The 18181-nt window shown below is 42.7% G+C and overlaps 2 protein-coding genes across 5 annotated transcripts in view; one reads left to right on the forward strand and one right to left on the reverse strand.

Annotated features, from left to right (window-relative positions):
- wwc3 (WWC family member 3) overlaps nt 1-5855 on the forward strand; it is a 50145-nt gene extending 44290 nt beyond the window's left edge. For 2 of the 4 annotated variants that reach the window (XM_030728257.1, XM_030728258.1), the window contains exons 17-23: nt 468-559; nt 648-795; nt 898-1062; nt 3434-3526; nt 3626-3856; nt 3943-4070; nt 5191-5855. In XM_030728257.1, coding sequence (XP_030584117.1) covers nt 468-559; nt 648-795; nt 898-1062; nt 3434-3526; nt 3626-3856; nt 3943-4070; nt 5191-5257 — 924 coding nt within the window. In that variant the 3' untranslated portion in view covers nt 5258-5855. The remainder of the gene's footprint in view (nt 1-467; nt 560-647; nt 796-897; nt 1063-3433; nt 3527-3625; nt 3857-3942; nt 4071-5190) is intronic. The other 2 variants (XM_030728256.1, XM_030728255.1) reach the window with 2 other exon arrangements.
- Nucleotides 5856-7429: 1574 nt separating this feature from the next.
- On the reverse strand, nt 7430-16273 carry traf3ip2l (TRAF3 interacting protein 2-like). The gene is made up of 9 exons (XM_030726617.1): nt 16180-16273; nt 12031-12132; nt 11179-11850; nt 11011-11075; nt 10830-10927; nt 9521-9589; nt 9169-9285; nt 8980-9054; nt 7430-8871 (listed from the first exon to the last, which is right to left on the reverse strand). Exons 2-9 carry the CDS (start codon nt 12093-12095, stop codon nt 8725-8727), a joined length of 1308 nt encoding a protein of 435 aa, XP_030582477.1. The 5' UTR covers nt 12096-12132; nt 16180-16273; the 3' UTR covers nt 7430-8724.
- Between the last annotated feature and the right edge of the window lie 1908 nt (nt 16274-18181).

The raw sequence follows: 18181 nt of genomic DNA on the forward strand, positions 1-18181 counted from the left end.
CAGATAAAAATCAGCTAAGTGATTGGCTGTGTGACCTGAGCAAAGAGATTTCAGACCAAATATAGGAACTTCTGGCCAAAACATTAAGACTTCAAAATGTGTCCACAAACCAGAGTGACATTACAGCAGCTACATCCATCTTACATCCACAGTCCGTGCCTCCGGCTCTGCATGAACGAGATCCTCCATCTCACCCAAAAAGACCTGAGCCTGAGTGAACTGATTGGTTTCATTGGATCGCTTAATTTGTAATCCTACTAATCTTTTTGGAGAAAGTCACACTCACATTGTTGAATAGCAGCTTGTAGCCCACAGCCTGCAGGCATGCAGCTAGTTTGCGTGAGTAACTGACAAGAATGTGTCTCAGAAGCCAAATCATCCTACACGCCTCAGCCCTCGTGAACTGTCAGCGCAGCGAGGGGAGTGATGAAAGATCTTGTTTGAGTGTTTATTGTGTGATGTTACAGGACACAGTATATGGTCTGTTGTCACGCAACACCACCACCCATCTGGAGGAGCGGGAGAAAAAGGACGAGCCCGGGGAGGCGACGTCGGAGAGGTGACATTATCCTCTGTTCAGGCCAAATTTTGCTGTGATTTTTACATCTGGCATGTTTGGAGTTTTATGATGAGGGGGTGTTTTGCAGGAGTTGGCAGGCAGAGTCAGTGGACAGTGGCTGCAGCAACAGCATAGCATTCACTGCTCCCTGCTCAGAGGGCCTGTGTGCAGAGGAAATCTGCATCACCACCGGAGGGCACTGTGACCAGACAGCCAGCAAACCCTCCACAATCAAGGTAAGAACCTCAAGCTTTGGTAGAGACGAGATTCTTACGTTTTGTTTTTTTGTTTTTTTTTTAAAGCCTGCCTTTAAAATTGATGTTCATGCATTTTTGCAGGTGGAAAAGGCGACTATGACAGAAGGCCTGTTTCCGGAGCCTGTGCGAGTCCGGCCTAAAGAGAGGGGAGGGCGCTGGGGTCACGCCTCGCCATTCATGCGTGGAAGCACCATCGTTCGCTCCCAGACCTTCTCGCCTGGGGCTCGTAGTCAGTATGTGTGCAGGGTGAGCATTTTTGATCAAGTTACGTAAAACATAAAATAAAAAAAGTGACAGCATACGAATATTTATGATGTGTGACGTTCCTTTTAAAAGTGAGATATGTGCAGCGTTTAAGGGTCACCAACTCCAAAAATAAATTGATTTATCAATCTGGATAGTAGGCGTGCGCACGATTAACCAGCCAGACGAGTCAGTAACAGGAATGCTTGTCTTCAGCAGCCACCTGCCACTAAGCAGGTGATAGTAGGAAATTAGGACCACCACAGAACCACTGCAGTTCTACAGCATCCATCCATCCATGTGTTTTTACATTTATTTAACTGTTTATCCAGCTTAGGGTTGTAAGGGATTGGCTTTAGCCTCATAACTGCCTGACTGGATACTCTGCGAGGAAAAAAGGCTGCTAATGCTTACGCTGCTAACATCAGCCACGCCAGACAAACTAATGTAACTCTGTGTGTGTGTGTGTGTGTGTGTGTGTGTGTGTGTGTGTGTGTGTGGGCTGATGCACATGCCAGACTTTCTGCAGCTTTTTAAATATGAGCTGATTGTTGAAGATTGTAATATAACAGTTTCAGATGGCACGCAGTATTTGAATGGACAATCGTTAACTTTGTCTCTTAGATTTTGCTCAATTTGGACCATTTTCTGACTTTCAAACTAGACGATTAATATTTTTTCCTGCCTTCAGGAGCGTTCATACCTTTATTGTTTGGTGTGAGTTGCCCAGTTTTAGAGTTGTTGTCTGCCGTGTTTGGAATATGATGGAACTAACTAACACTCACCTCGTGGTGCTCAAAGCTTAAAAACAAAACAAAGAAAACATCTGAAAAACTCGACTCTTTCCAGAAATCATGACCTAGTTACTCAAAAAAAAAAAAAAAACTCTGCGGTGAGCAGTTTCATGTGGGAACCTTTTTTCTCTTTTACTGTCTACATCTACCAACCAAAAGAAGCACCCAGCTCGTTACATTACAGCTCAGCTGTGAGGGGACGACATTAGTGTTTACATCCTGCCGCGCAGTCACGTGCAGATTCACGCTTTCTTTTGAAGTGATGAGCCTGATGAATGCGGTGCAGTGAAAAGGTTTGTTTTTCTAGAGTAACCAGAACGGGGTCATGACTTCTGGAAAGAAACATAAATGAGTTTCTCACTTTTTTTGGCTCAAAGGCAAGCAACCTTTAGTTCCAGTACATAAAAAATGGGGCAATGTCTAACAGCCACCCCGCATTTTTTCTTTATTTTCTGCTCCCAAGCAGCCAGAGTCACCGGTGACCCCTGTGGTAGTAAAAGGGTTCACGTGGTCTTGACCAATAGTTCGCTGGGCTTTCTGAAAGTTCTTTCTTTGGACATTGGCTGCTTTTTCACTTATTTTCAGTCCAGTCTTTGTACCATAAAAAAGGCACCTAACTCCAAGGATGAACCAGTGTTGTCTGAAACCAGTTTTAACACCCCCTCCAAAAAACCACATCATTTCTTTCCTACATCTTTAGCTGAATTTATGAAAAATGGCAACTATAACACATTTTGACAGGCATAAAGGTGATTCTTTGAATTTTTGAGATAACTGGACAAGTGGAGAACAAAAGAAGAAGGAAACTATCCGACAGATTAACTGATCTGTATCTGAAAGTCATGTCCTTAAGGAGAGAATAGGAAAAAAAAAATCCAGCAAAGATCTGACACAGGACCTGAGAGATGCATCTGATCCTTCAGCAGGTCCATCTACTGTTCACTGAAGCCTCATCTGAAATGGTCTCAGGGTGGCTGACGTATGCCACATTACAGAAAAACTGGAGTGAAAATCAGTGGGAACACTGAGTGGCATCAGTCTTAGATCTGTAAAACACGGTGGAGGCTCTGTCACGGTTTGGGGCTGCGTTTTAGTCAGTGGTGGTGGAGAGCTTGTTAAAATTGATGGAATTATGAACACAGAAAGCACCATCAGGTTTTCACAGTCATTACCATTTTTTTAGCATGAGCCCAAACACACTGCCACTGTTTTTGCCTTATATACAGGTCCTGTCTCTGTCTCTAGTTAACTGTGAAAAATTTCAGTAAATCAATCCAAACCTCTTCTTCCGCTTATCCAATTCAGGGTCGCGGGGAGGCTGGAGCCCATCCCAGCTGCCATAGGGTGAGCGGCAGGGTACACCCTGCACCTAAATCCCATTTTCCAAGCAAAATATAAAGAAATGAGGGGTGGCTCAAGAGTTTTGCACAGTACTGTCTATGTGCTGATATCTTTAAAATGGGGCAGCTCACACTGAAACAATCTAGATGGATAAATATCACCACAGGCCAGAGGAAACAGGAAAATGTGGTTTTCGGCTGAACTGTCCCCCTTAAGGCGGGTTTTGCTTTTTCTTTCAGTTGTATCGCAGTGACAGTGACAGCTCAACGTTACCAAAGAAGTCGCCTTTTGTCAGAAACACATTGGAAAGAAGAACATTGAGATATAAGCAGGTACGGTCTCATTATTTCTTCTTCACGCTGTACCTGCGTGAGGTTTTTTTTTTTTTTTGTTCGATGTTTGAATAAGGTGTGTATTTTGTGCGTGAGCAGCAGTCGTACCGCTCCCCCCTGGCCGAGCAGCCGACGCGCACCTCCCTGGACCTGGAGCTGGATCTCCAGGCCTGCAGGACCCGTCAGAGGCAGCTGATGGAGGAGCTGAGCGCCCTGAGAGAGCTGAAGCTGCGACTGGAGGAGCCGCAGTCCAGGGAGGCCTCCGAGCTCCCCAACTGGGCGCTGAGGGACGAGCGCTTCCGGTGCCTGCTCAGAGAAGCCCAGAGACAGGTGAGAAACTGTGCGCGGAGATCACTACCGCTCCTTTACAAACTCATCTCCCCCAGAGGCATTTGACACTTTTCTACGTTTTACAGGCCAACCAAAGCAAGCAGGAACAGCGTCAGGAAGAGGCGGCAGAGAGGAGGCTGAGGAAGGCCTCTAAAGAGGTTCTGCAGATGAGAGGGCAGAGCCAGAAGGAGCCCCTGCCCGTGCAGACATTCAGGTGGGAAATGCTCCCTTCAGTTTTCATACTCGTAGTTCCCTGGGAATTTTAATGTCACAGTGATGAAGTCGAGGCAGTTCTGCCAGGTGAAATTACTGTTCTTGTCAGAAAGAGTTGTCTGACAGCAGCTAAACCCTGAAAACACTTCACTATATCGGCAAGAATCTGTTTTGCTGCAGGCCACCTTCTGCAGCACGCGGTGAACTCTTCCCGTCCCACTGACTGAGTGAAGGAGTGAGAGTTTTAGCTCGCTGCCTATTGGTTCCCTGTGTTCTGGGTGGAAAGAGGAAATCTGGGATGCCATCCTGGTGTCGAGGTCCTAGAAGAATGCTGTTACTTAGAGGCTTTAGATCTACAGAGCTCTTACTTTCATAAACACATTTTCATGACATTTCCAAGTGAGCCACCTACGTCGTACCTCCACCGACACAGTCTCTGTTCTCGTACCTTTTCAGAAACAGCCCACATTTCCATAGCTTTAAGCAGTGAACCTTACCTAAAGTTACAGCACAAAAGTTGTCGTTATTTCCACCAGAAGAAAATCGTGGCGGACAGAATCGGTGGGCTTCATTAAAATCATGCGTTAAGAGTGAAATAATCTGGTCAGTAGAGGCATTTCATTGGCAGTTAAGTCAGATTCATGCAAACAGCATTTACAGTGTTGATCCTTCTTCCTCATAGCTTCTGCAGTTCTTTGTGGCACACTGGATATCAGCCTGTAGGCCAAACTCTGATTGATGATCAGTTCCTGCCTTATCAGTGCTCCAACTCGATCAGTTTGTGGGCTTCTGTTGGTCCACCTGCTTTTTAAGGACTGATCATAATAAAATGTCCTCAAAAACCAATTTCTTCCAGCGATCCAGGAGTAATTTGGTGAGCATCTGTGCATTTTCCAGCCCGATGGAGCCACCATATCACAAGACAAAAGTGACATTGAGGATCCATGTCCAGGAAACTGCCCAGATCTTAATCTGACTGAGAATCTATGGTCAAAGCAGCGCAACGCAAAATGAAACCTTTGGCTGCGTCTGCTTTGAGACACTGAACAGTTAATAAATGACGGTGACAGCAGCGATGCTGAGCAGGCGTTTATTTCACACACACTGTTCTTTGTTTGCAGAGAGAAGATGGCTTTTTTCACAAGACCAAGGTTCAACATACCTCCTTTGCCGGCTGACGATGTATGAGAGCTTGTCTCTGTATTATGTGACTAAACATGAAGTATTTGGGGGGGGGGTTTTTGGAGCTCATGAAGTACAGTTTTTTTTCTCTCTAAGACCAGGTGACCGGCAGACGATGAAGACTCAAAGGTTTCACATTTTCAGAAGCATTTGTGTGATTATTGTAAACACAAACGCACTAAAGGTGCACGGTTAATCGACGACAGCGCCGCCGATCGTTTCCTTTTTTGAGGAAAGTGACTTTCGAACCATCGCTCTTCACTCCTGTTTGAGTTTCTTGTGTTTTTGCTTACAAAAGGCTGGAAGACGGGAACAAAAGTCAGTTTGGACAAATTTACTGTACTGTAACTTATTTTATAGTACTTTTCCTTGAAGGAAATAAAAAAAAAAAAACGCTTCCTGCTTTTTAAGTGTATTTTGTAGCTTTGAACAAATAGCACTTCAGTGTTTTTACATACAGTAAAATGGAATTATTGTCTGATTTGTCTCCTAATTCTTAAGATTTATTTACATAAAATGTCACTTTGTAATCGACTTTTATTACAGATGTCATTGTCCTTTTATTGTTATTAAAATTAATATTATTTCATGTACTTTTCAATATATGGATGAATATATGAAACACTATTCAGATTTTTTTTTTTTTAATGTATGAACATCTGCAGTGTTACCTCTTGTGAAGATAAAACCATTAATCCACATCTTGGCACTTTGCTTTTAATTAGTTATGGAAGTAAAAAAAAAAAAAAAAAAAAAGCAGGACTGATTGATTTTTATTGAACCTGTGCGGGGACGAAGGAGGCGTCACATCCTGCACACGCAGACGCTTCGTTTAAATGTGTCACTAGATTTTTCTCCAACCACAGTCAGCCTACGATGACCCATTTGAATATAATTTTGCAGATTCTCGAGAAGCTGTACCACATGCCAAGAAGGCAGCTGTGTCAGCTAATTATCTTTATGCAACATCCTGTTGAAGCTTTTTCATAACATGAGGCGAGGCAGCATGTCTAATTATGTTGTAACGACACTTCTGAGGCTTGTGTTACGAGACAAAATGGCTCAGCTGGATCTGTGGATACATCAGAGGCAGTGGCGTGTTGACACATCTGCAGTCACGGTTAATTTCCAAACAGAAACATTTGACTTGCTACTTGGGGGGAAAAAAAAAACCCCACAAAGCCCTGCAGGCACGTCAAGTCTCCATCTCTGCTTGTCTCTGTTTAACTGAAAAACTTCGTGCATATTTTTTTTTCCCCCCCTCCCAGAGAAGATGACGGCTCAGGGCCAAGTCTGATGCAGTCCGACACACTTCAGTCATTCAGCATTTTAATTATTGTAACATTTAGCATCAAGGATCCACTGAGGAGACCTAATGATGAATTAACATGAGAAAAAAAAAAACACTTGATTTCCACTCTGTTTGGCAAGAGTGGAAAGATGCTAAAATGGAAAGAACATGTTAACACTCATACAGAAAAAAAAAATATATATATATTTAAGAATAACTTAGTTGGAACATAACAAAAAATGAGTTAGAGAAAATGAGCTGAGGTGCAGCCTACAGGGAGGTATAAACCATTCCTACCCACACCGGCATTCTCTTTAAACAAGATGAACCACACGATATAATAAAGCATTGCATTAAATCACACTTTATGCATCCAGCTGAGCAGCGGCTTACAACGAACAGGCACCTGTAATGGGAGACGGTAACTGTACTGTTCTCAGACTGAGCACCGACTCTTCAGGCTGTGAAATTAAAGGAGCCTCTTATGCTTTTCTTTAATTTCTATCACACATAAAGTACTGTGTAAAAATCTTGAACCACCCCTCATTTCTTTCCAGTTTGCTTCCAGGCAGCCACACTTCTTTGTATTTCTTTTTTTTTTAAAGTGATCTTGAGCAATCATTCTCAGGTTTTTCTTTGGCTGCTTTTTCACTCGTTTTCAGTCCAGTACTTGTACCCGACCATTTACAGAGCAATGTTTTTCTTTTTCTTTTTTTGTTTAAGCCACTTATCACTGACCTGTGCATCACTCAAGCATTAAAAAGGTCCAACTATATTAAAGGATAAACTAGTGTTGTGTCTACATGCAAAAACTGGCTTGTTTCAAATCACATTTTCCTTGTGAAATATTTAATAATTTAAAAAAAAAAAAAAAAAAAGAAGGGTGACAAGACTTTTGCACAGTGCTGTATATTGTTGCAGCAGATGTTTAATATAAACAAGGAAAGTGTGTCAGATAATGAGGTCCTCGTATGTACAAGTAATCCCAACACCTCAGGCTTCAAACTGCTCCAAGTGCTCGTTTTCAGAATCTCCCTAATATGGTCATTTCAGCAACCCACTTCCCACTCATCTGTTTAAACCTTCTGTTTGCCAGAGTCAGCCAATCAGAAGAAAGGTGCAGATAAACTGAGAGGTTTCATGATGGCCGGGTATCTCGCACTCAGCTCAACAACCGTTCGTCCACGCCGCTTGAATATTGGCAGATGCGTCGCTTGGGCCACTAATGAGTGCAGTGCTGAATTTGAGGTTGTTCACATGGAGGAGTTCTCATGTTTTGTCTAAAAGTTGTTCTGTTACCAGAGTTTAGGCACACGTGCACACACAGAGGTGTGTTTAGCCATCTTTTTAAAGGACATTCACTTCTTACTCCTGTAGCTCAGTTTATAGTCTTGTGCTGAATCCCTTTCATAGTCGGCCAAACAGAAAGAACCAAAGTTGTTAAGATCTGCAATGTGTGAGTACATTTATGGAAAGATCCACATCATAGTCTTTGCTTTACCTTTTAACGCAGTCCTATAAGAGAGCCGCACCCTCACCTAAAAGAGGCATTTGAAGGCATGTGAAAACAAGAAAGCTCGCCCTAAAATTCTAACTTAACATTTCATTTATTTTGCAGACGGTTCTTGAGAAATCTGCACAGCCGCGATCACTCGCTCACACTCAGGCAGCGCATCTGTACAGCGGTCCTCTTTTCAAAACAGTAACTTCATGATTACCTGTGCATGATGCATTTAGGGAACACGTGTAAACTGTAGCTTTAACAACATGGCTTACAGTCTCCTCAAACAGCTTCTGCACTGGTCCGATAAACAAGGAATACTTTGAACTGTAAATCATGCAAAGCACCTCTGGTTGAGTCCAAGAATTAAAAAATACAGAGCTGGTAATTATAACACATCCTCTTTCATAAACTTATTGGAGGAGCACCAGTGAACACATAGCTTGATGCACAGTAACAAGCTGCAGCGATATTTAAAAGCTCGACTCTGCACCTCCATATCAAACCAAGATGGTGTGAGATTAATTTAAACAAACATCTGTTCACAAGAAGCACCTCATCGCCACTGTGCAGTCAAGTTAAAAAAATGAAAGAAATCCAACGTGCATATGAAGCCCTGTTCACCCCAGTAATGACCAACAGCCAATAAGATTTCAGTCCAGTCTGTGAGCTCAGAGTTTTCTAAATGGGGATGGAAACGATGGTCGGAAGCTCCCCGATGGGTGGTGGGTTGTACTTCTCGACCCTCATGAGCCGCCGCAGGATGTCATCCCGATCACGTGGCCATCCGTATACATGTGTGTTCTGGAGCCAATTAGGGACGTGACACTGAAGGGGGGAAAAAAAAAAAAAAAAAAAAACGTGAGACGGTTGAGTGTTTTTTTTGTTTTTCCTTTTTTTTGCATGAGCTCTCTCAGAAAGGAATGTAAAACTCACCTTTTTAGCCCCGGGGAACAGAATGGGAATGAACCTGAAATTCTTGCTTCCATTCTGGATGAATTCATTCTGGAGCTGAGTGACACGCAGTAAAAAACAAAAACAAAAAAACACACACAATTTTAAGTCTCGGCGGCGCTTGATCACCGTTTTATTTTAAAGATTATTTCAGTCAGTCGGCTCTCTGACCTGTTTATGTATGTAAACTGTGTTGAAGGTCCTCTCGTCATTCTCCAGCCCAACAGGGGAGGCCGTCACCGTCTCGTAGTACTTGGGGCTGATGATGATGATGATCAGGTACTCTTTCTGAGTGAGAAAACAGCAAACTGTTATTGCTCTTCAGTAGCTGTCAATGAGCCACTTTCATGCTTGCTTTCATACATGCTTATAAAACAGCTTCATAAAACATGTTCACTCTTGCAGAGAGACTCTGAATTTGAACCTCAAGATGGGAAAGCTTCCCTAGTGGGTAGAATATTAAATTTAAAGTGTTTTTATTACATATACTTTACATAAAAGAATTTCACTAACTGATTTTTACCTCACTCAGGTACCGCTCCATGAAGTCAATCTTGCTTATGCTTCTGAACTGCTGCTCAAAAATATCAATCTGAAACAAACAAAGCTGCGAGTCAGACTCTTTAACCCTGTGCAGGTAACAGCCAATAAGGAGAAGAAGTACACTGCACTAAAAAGCACCTTCATTTTGCAGCTACAGAACCTAAAAGCAGCAAAGTCATTATCAGAGAAGGTTGCAAGAGAGACCGAGCTGCTCTGATAAGATAAAAACAAAAGAAAAAAAATCCTCATGTGTAAATCACAAGAAGCTGCTTCCTGGATTTTGCTTCTTAGAAAGCAAAATCCAGGAAGTCCTGCTAAACATCATGTGGTGCAAGCAACCGAGGGAACTCTTCATTTTTCATCATTGTCTGACAAAAAAAAAAAAAAAAATGTACTCGCACTCAGAAATTAATAACCTCACAAATGTTAGTGTAACACTCTTAAAGTGTTTCACAAATAATAGAAAATAATGAAGAAAACCACAGCACTCTCCTCCTCCGTAAATACTTTTTTCCCCTGTCAGTGTTGGTAATTTAACATCATCTCGTCACTGTGTGCTGGTGTGAAATGACACAGGTAAGGCTTAAAATGCAGCACTGAGACTGCAGGTTTTTAGTGCTGATTAAAGACACACAAACAGTCGCTGGCCAGTAATGCAGAGGTTTAAAAATGCACAAGAACTTAAAGTTCAAATATTCTTCTTGCATCACGTTTTCCTGCTTTATGTTAGTTTACTGAAACAGGATACAGCGATCCACAGCTTGCAAAGAATACAATGAGGGGTGCAAAGCATGGTGGAGGGAGCGGGACGGTGGCCCCCATGGCCTCGCCTATAATAAACCTTTTTTAACTTCCTTATAGATTTTCAAGCTGTTTTAGAAAAGAAGAGGCATTAACTAATGTAATGGCTTCTGACTGAAAATAAAGAAACGTATAACTAAATCCTGGTGCAGAGGACTGGGGGGGGGGGGTTCTTGTAAGACACTGACAGAAACTCAGAATCAACAACAAAATCAAAGCTGAAACTATAAAATGAGAGCCCACACTAAAAAGGCAGGAGCTAAGTCCACTCTTCAAAAAACAAAACAAAAGCCAAATATTTATAATTACTGCACAAAAAAAATGTAATGTTAGGTTAAAAATAACAAACTTGTGCCAGTAATTTTCTGATAAATTTAAAATCTAACCAGCTGAATCTGAACCTCTTTTTTTCCCCTCGAGTTCAGATTTCGAAGAGGCACGTTTTTAAAAAAAAAAACAACAACAAAACGATTAAAAACTGCACGTACGTGCGTGTCAAAGCCATTGTGCCGCAGCAGAGCCACAAAGTTGATGATCTCATTGACGTGTTTGTCGTTGTCGGCTTCATAAGTGACAAAGACACGCCCTGCAACACAAAGACATACATTTTTAGAGGAGGGATCATCTGATAACAGGGCCAAGCCGTCTGATCTGCTCGTGAACACTCACTCTGCTCCAGAGACAGCGGGGCGCTGCAAGGAGGCCACTTCTCTTTGGCTGGTGCATTGTGGTCACTGCATGAATTTAATATATAATATTTTTTAACCAGCATTGGAAACAAACAAACAGTGTGAGAGAGAATTATAATTCAAAACAAAAAAAACAAAAACAACTCACATCTGTGTGAATCCACCTGCAGGAAATGGGCCGTTTGCTGGATGAAACTCAGGCCAGGGGTGCTTGTTGCCCGCTGCCCCCCTGCTGAAGGTGTCTGCGGGACACTGAGCACAGCAGCCGAGCCCCTGTGGCGCACACGAGTATGGAGACAGCGTGTGGTGGTAGAGGTTGGCTGAAGGGGGGTTGGAGCGCAGAGAGAGAGGCTGCTCTAAGCTGCCCAGGCTGGTGCTTTGAGTGCTGGGGAGGGATAGGAACTTGTATCTGGAGAGGCAGCTCTCTCCAGAACAGCTGGAGTTATCCTTCTGGCTCAGACAGGAAGGCAGGCTGTTGGGATACCCCGACCAGCTGCTAGCAAAACTCGGGTGGAGCCAGCTGCCGTAGGCCTGGCTTGGGAAAGGAGTTGGCGGGCTGTACCCAGCTGGCAAACTGTGAGGGGGTTGTGATGAGCAGAAGCTGGACTGGGGGAGGGCCCTGATGTGCTTGTGCTCTTGCTCCGTGTCCGGACTCTGCCTGCTGAACAGGGAGCCATTGTGGTCTGGAAGAAGGTGGCGGTCCAAAAGGTCAGAGGAGGACTCCGGTTTGGAAAGGATGCTGGCGTCTCTCAGCTCTGTGCTCATGGTTTCATCGTCTTCTTCAGGTGTGTTGCGGTGGCTGCTCAGGTGGCTGATGTGACTGTGAGCCAGCAATAATTAAAAACACAGTGAAGGCAAATTCATTTCAGTCCAACTTCAGCAGAACTTCCATTTCACGCTCTGCACTTTCACTGAATTATATCAGTGTGATATCTGCTGTGGTTTAAAAGTGAAAGCACACAGCAGAACGTGTTTACGGGATGTGAACCATTTCTCTCACCTATTAGTTGCTGAAGCCAAGTGGACCGACGTGGGCAGCATCATTGGGCCTTTTCCTTCTGACATCCATGTGTGTCGGGTTTAAGATGCACCTGAATTTCAGCTGAAGACAAAACAAACGCACGGAAATTTAAAGAACTGATGCAGCAGAGAGCAGGCTTTTTTTTTTTTTTTGGATCCAAAAACGTGAATATGAACAACACCTGAATAAAGTTATTTGATATATTTAAAGAAAAAGATATTTTGTTAAAGCCAAAATTATGAGAAGCCCTGAACCTGACATGACTGCAAACCTGGCACAGTCACGGGAACCCTTCATCTCGCCCCTGAAGCTGGCAGAAACACTCCGGATGAAAACAGATGAGAAACTAATGAGATAAACTTCTATATTTGATGAGAAGCCTGTTTTTAAAACACCACAAACACTTGTAGCTCACGGAGCTACTCTGGCTCTGTTATGGGAGGCTTGTTTGGACTTTTTATTGTAAGGGCAGGGGCGGTTCTAGGGGCGGGGCCATAGGGGCATTAGCCCCATCTGAAATCTGATTGGCCCCCTGAAGTCCTTTGTCCGAGAGCAAGGATCAAATTATAGGTGGATGCAATTCCATGCTGAAACAGTAGCGCTAATGAGCCAAATAGAAATGTCCAGCGTGAATAAAGCTTACAGAAGAAAAAGAAGATTTGAACGATTTTGCAGAGAAAGTTTTTTTAAAACCCCTTAACGCCTGTTGTTGCAAATATGCGACTAACCGTTTGATTCAATCAACCATTCAAGATAGCGCCTGCATTCCCCCAATGCCTGTTAGTGCATATTCGCTACGGACCTAGGAACCTTTGACAAGCACTTGTTTCTACTGGGATCGCAAAGTGGCGGATTTATTTCGTGTTTACACGCGAGGATTACTCTGTTACTCCTACCTATCGGTAGGAGGCTGGAAAAGTTGATCCTGGGGTGTATATAAGGTAAGTTGTGCTAAGATAAAAATACTCACCTGTTTATTGTGGTCTTATACACTCGACATAATGATGTAAAATATTTGTGACAAGTGTTTTTGAAGTTATTATAATATTTCGCTTTGTAGCATATATGCGACAGTAGGCCATAAGGGTAACTAGCGTTATATAGAGAAACGCTTTTCGAGTTAGACCTGGTTTAGTGTTTAGACCTTGTTTCGACCCGGTATAGACCAGATTTAGACCAGGTTTAGATCAGGTCCACAACTGGTCCAGATCCAGTCTAGATCTGGTTTAGACTTGCTTTTTTTTTTATTTTTTATCTAGAGCTCAATGAATACTTCTATGTTTTATAGGAAGCGCGTATGTGCACAGCTTCACGTCAGACTCCCCCCAGATGACAGTGATGATAGTTGTCTCTGTCACAGTGCAGGCAGCGATGAATAATATTTACCCAAGCCAGGTTACGATGAGAGCAGCAGTGAGAGTGACATGAGCATTAGTGAAGAAGAAAATGTTCCTAAGCCAGGTGAAGCAGGATTAGCACCAGCACCAGACAAATGTTGATAAATTTTGATGTTGGCTGGTAGATTTTAGATTGAAAATGCTGAATTTCGTTTCATACATTTTCACATTTCTAATTATGATCCCTGCAGATGATGATGAGAGCAGCAGTGAGGAGGAGGTTGTCACCACCAGTGGCCAAGCAGCAAGACAGAAGCAAAAGAGACCAAACAAAGAAAAAGTGGCGTGGAAGACTGTGAAACAGACTCAGAGCTCTGCAAAAAATGTGCCCATGTGGCAAGGTGCTCTCCCAGACAATGACTCAATCAGACTGCCAAGAAGAGGCCAAAAAGAGGGGGCGGCCCTCATCGGACATGGAGTGAGAGTTCCAGAAGAAGCAGCGCAGGGGACCAACTAAAGCTATTCCCACACAAGATGTCCATGCTGATGGAGTGGGTCACTGGCTGCAAATTGACAGTGTGCGGCAACGCTGCAAATTTCCAAAGTGCACGGGCCACACAAGCATTGAGTGCACAAAATGTGACGTTCACCTGTGCCTAAGACTAAAAACTGCTTCTGTGCATTCCACGAATAAGAAAGACAGAAAGACAGACATTATGTTAAATAGTTTGTTTACATTGTTGTGCCTGTGTGTGGGTGTGGGTGTGGGTGAGTGGAGGGGGTGTGGGTGTGGGTGGGTGGGTGAAGGTGGTGTGGGTGTATGAGTGTCAGCCCTTGTTCCATAAAGTTAAAAAGTTGAGTAACTTTGTTTTGAGTCAACATTGTTATTGTTGCATTGTTTGTGAAGTTTTCTGTGCATTCTCAATCATTCTTTTAGGTTCAGCACATACTGTACATTTCAAAACTTAATTTACAATTCAAATTAATCTAGAATTCAAATTAATGCAATGTTTCCTGTAATATTTGTGTGTATTGTGTTGGTGCCAATAATTGGTGTTGGTGGTAATATTTATTATTGAATGCCTGCTGTTGGGTGAATAAATAAAACATTGTTTTTTCACTGTTATATTACTCTGTTATTGTTTTCTTAGTATGGACCATTATGCCTGCTGTAGCAAATTTGCAACATACCAAAATTTCTATTTATTTTTTGTGCAAAAGTGAAATTAATAATCTCAACAATATTTACTATCTACTTAAAGGCAAAAACACACATGAAACATTTTTTCATATACAGCTACATAAATTCAGGCGTTAAGGGGTTACTGACAACCGATGCCAGTCTACATTTTGAGGAGTTTGTTGGTAATAATAAGTCATAAATCCCTTTTTACTCACAGTTGTCACATAGCGTAAGTCTGATAAACATTAAATTAAGAAGCAAAGTTAGTTAAGAGTAATGTTAACTGAGGCCCTATTTGTGTTTGGACATGAATGTTAGAGTTTCGCTAATTCGTGTAATACTAATTCATGTACTTCTCTGTAATTTGCATTTGTGTGTTAACATTAATTATAATGTTTGGCAGTGATAGAGAAGAATATGAAAAGAAAGGGTCAGTCTCAGGCTGGAATTCAGCAGTTTTTGAGCAAAAGAGTGAGTCTGCCAGCTGAAAATGAGCAGGGTGAGAGGAGGGAGAGAGCAGCAGAACACAGTAGACCAGAGGCTGGTCAGGAGCAGGGCACCTCCAGACCCTTTTCATCAGGTCAGAAATCATTTAGGGAGAGCGACAACAGTTAATGCTGTAATGTATGAAATGTCTGATATTGTTATTTAGTGAAATGCACATATGTTTACTGAATTCTGAAATCCGTACATCTACCACAAATATTTGGCCCCTCTATGAATACTGTGGCCCCTTGATGGCCCCTTACTCAGAAAAATCCTAGATCCGCCATTGTGTAAGGGCTCCACGTTAATACGAAATCAAATCAGTCAGGTTGTTATTTGAATTCAACAAACTCATAAAGCACTTCTGATATCAGCCCACACTTTAGTGTCTTTTTGACTTGATTTGCAAGAAACGTGTCTCCCACACAGGGGACTTTTCTCTAAATGTTAAGTGATCAACACTTCAGGAAACGCACATGTGGGAATAAGGAAATGTTATTTCTCACTTACAGGAGAAATCAAACCGTAAATATTTTTAAAATGTAAAACTTATCTCTGGATTTTAAGACGTGTTTTCACAACCCTTTACAGGCCTCCTCGTTATTTAAAAGCGCTCCAGCTGCCATGAAGTCTGTTTTCAGTGAAGTGATGAGAAATAAATGTCGCTTTTTTTTAGGGTCACCGTTCATCTTTCCATTGACTTTCTCCACACAGAATCCGTGTAACCTAATTTTAGGTGGGTTTATTTTCCAACACACCCCTGATAGTTCCCGTAAATGTAAATCGCATTAAAAGCCTGTATGTGGTCGCCGTTTGCAGTTTCCACTGACGATGACCCAGATATTTCTCCGTTTGCTTCAATTTCGGGCTGACTTCCTGCAGTTCAACACACAGCAAAAAAAACACGGGCTTCCAATAGTCACACTTTCAATTTTCACACATTACCAGTGTCAAACCACCTAGAGTACAAGCTGCTATGACTTTCACTTCTACTTATGGGTTTCTAAACAGTTCAACAGCTCAAAAACTGGAGAAATAAACTTGTGAATAGCTTTTTGAAAAGGTGTAATAAACCTGACACGGTTTGTCAGAGCAGGTAAGCAGGTAATAAATTAAACTCACCGTCGCTGCTTCAAGTCATCGAGGCTCCTTCAGGTAACTGAGCCGCAGCGTGGAAATACAAAAACACCTCAGGGGGGGGGGGGGGGGGGGGGGCGGTCCCGAAGTGTCTCAGTTAAATATTAATAAAACGAGCTCCACGAATCGTTCTCAGTTCATCATAACGGCCTCCCCACAGGACATACGAAAAACACTGACGGATGAACCCGAGCCAACTCACGCTTTAGTGTGCCGCTGAGCTGCACCACCCACCTGAGAAACTCCACCTTCATCCACCGCACTTCCTCCACCCACCCACACAACACTGTTCACTAACTGATTAACATTTAGTCTGTAAATCATCCATAGACTGTATTGAAAAGACGGAAGTAGCCCCAGTGACGTCACCCATTGGTTTTACGTTCCACATTTTAAAGCCTCAGTGTCAGCTTTTGGCGCCAGGGGTGACCATATTTGGAAAGAGAAGGTGGAGCACTAAATTACTTCATTTTAGATTCCTGTGCTCCAAAAAGGCACCAACACCACAAAGTAGCTGATAGGTCCAGCTCACAGTTAGCCAAGGTGAAGCCTGGCAGACAGCCTCCAGCTGCAAACTAAGCCTTAAAGTTTAAGCCGTACTTTGTTTTTAAAATCATCCTCCATGTAGTTACCTTTAAGCAAAAATTTAAAAAAAAAAAAGTTACTGAGACCAAAACTGTAAACATGAGCCTGTGAGGATTTGGAGCCAGGCTCAAGTAAATAAAGACATTTCAGCTGCATCCAAAGACTGCAGGTGCATCACATAGACACAGCTAATTAACAGAACATCGCCTGGCTATGGAAATCCTGCATTAGTTCATATTATCTAAGCCAGGGGTCTCAAACTCAAATGACCTGGAAGCCACTGCTGGCTCTGTCATCTCAGTGGAGGGACACTGTTTGTGAGATATACACACACACACACACACACACACACACACACACACACACTTTAAGTTGTATTTTTTTTTAATTATTATTTTAAGATTCAAAGAGCTTTATTGCCATTCTCCTCATGTGAAACAAGAGCTACATCTCAGACTCCAGACATCTCAGTTAGCATGTTAAATGTTGAAGTTTGTGAGAGCACAATCAGACTAAGTATGGCTTGTTTGGAAGAGTAGAAACAGCACAGCTTAGGTTTGCAAAGTTGCATCTGAACAAACCATAAGACTGCATGAACAACATCCTTTGGACAGACAAGATCAAAGTGGAGATATTTTGTCATAGAGCGCAGCACCACATTAAGCAGAAACCAATCATAGCATATCAACACCTCATATCAGTCAGCACGGCGGTGGAGGGGTTATGATTTGAGCAAATCTTTCAACCGCAGAATGTGGACACCTTGCAGTCACTGAGTCGACCACGAACTCCTCTGTATGCTGAAGTCTTCTAGAGTCAAATGTGAGCGCATCTATCCCACAGCTAAAATTTGGCCCAAACAGGGTCATGCAACAGGATGATGACAACTCCAAGCACAGCAGTAAATCTGCAACAGAAAAAGAATCAGGGCGCTGCAATGGCCTCAAAGTGCAGACCTCAACCTGACTGAAGTGCAGGAGGAGGACCTTAAGACAGCTGTGCATAAGCAAATACCCACAAACCTCAATGGTATGATTCATGACAATTTTGACACGTTTCATAGATTATAGGTCAACAAGTCATTTACAACAGTTTAAATACAGGTAATTGTTTTCTGGCAAATACCAGAAATCACCTTTTGGCACAACACCGGATCCATCAGCGATGACGTTTTCGGTCATAAGTTGTGGACGCGGTAGTTCAGCAAGACAGACAAGACCAAAACCACACCTCCATGAGGGAGGACACGACAAAGGACAGAACAAACACAGGGGCTTAAATACACACAGGAGGTAATAATGGGAGAAAGGAAACAGCTGGGGAACACAGGGCACAGGTGAACAGAATCTAGAAACTAATTAAACAAGGGAAGCAAAACTAAACACAAAGGACGAGGGACTGT

This window comes from Archocentrus centrarchus, chromosome 4, assembly GCF_007364275.1.
Source record: "Archocentrus centrarchus isolate MPI-CPG fArcCen1 chromosome 4, fArcCen1, whole genome shotgun sequence".
In the NCBI taxonomy this organism is placed as follows: Eukaryota; Metazoa; Chordata; class Actinopteri; order Cichliformes; family Cichlidae; genus Archocentrus; species Archocentrus centrarchus.

Excerpts from the sequence above, each read along its gene's own strand:
- traf3ip2l (XM_030726617.1), bottom strand. The coding sequence starts at position 12,095 with ATGTCAGAAGGAAAAGGCCCAATGATGCTGCCCACGTCGGTCCACTTG. Across the intron at positions 11,851-12,030 it reads TTGGCTTCAGCAACTAATAG|TCACATCAGCCACCTGAGCA; the intron begins GTGAGAGAAATG and ends GCTGGCTCACAG. Across the intron at positions 9,286-9,520 it reads TGGAGCGGTACCTGAGTGAG|AAAGAGTACCTGATCATCAT; the intron begins GTAAAAATCAGT and ends TTTCTCACTCAG.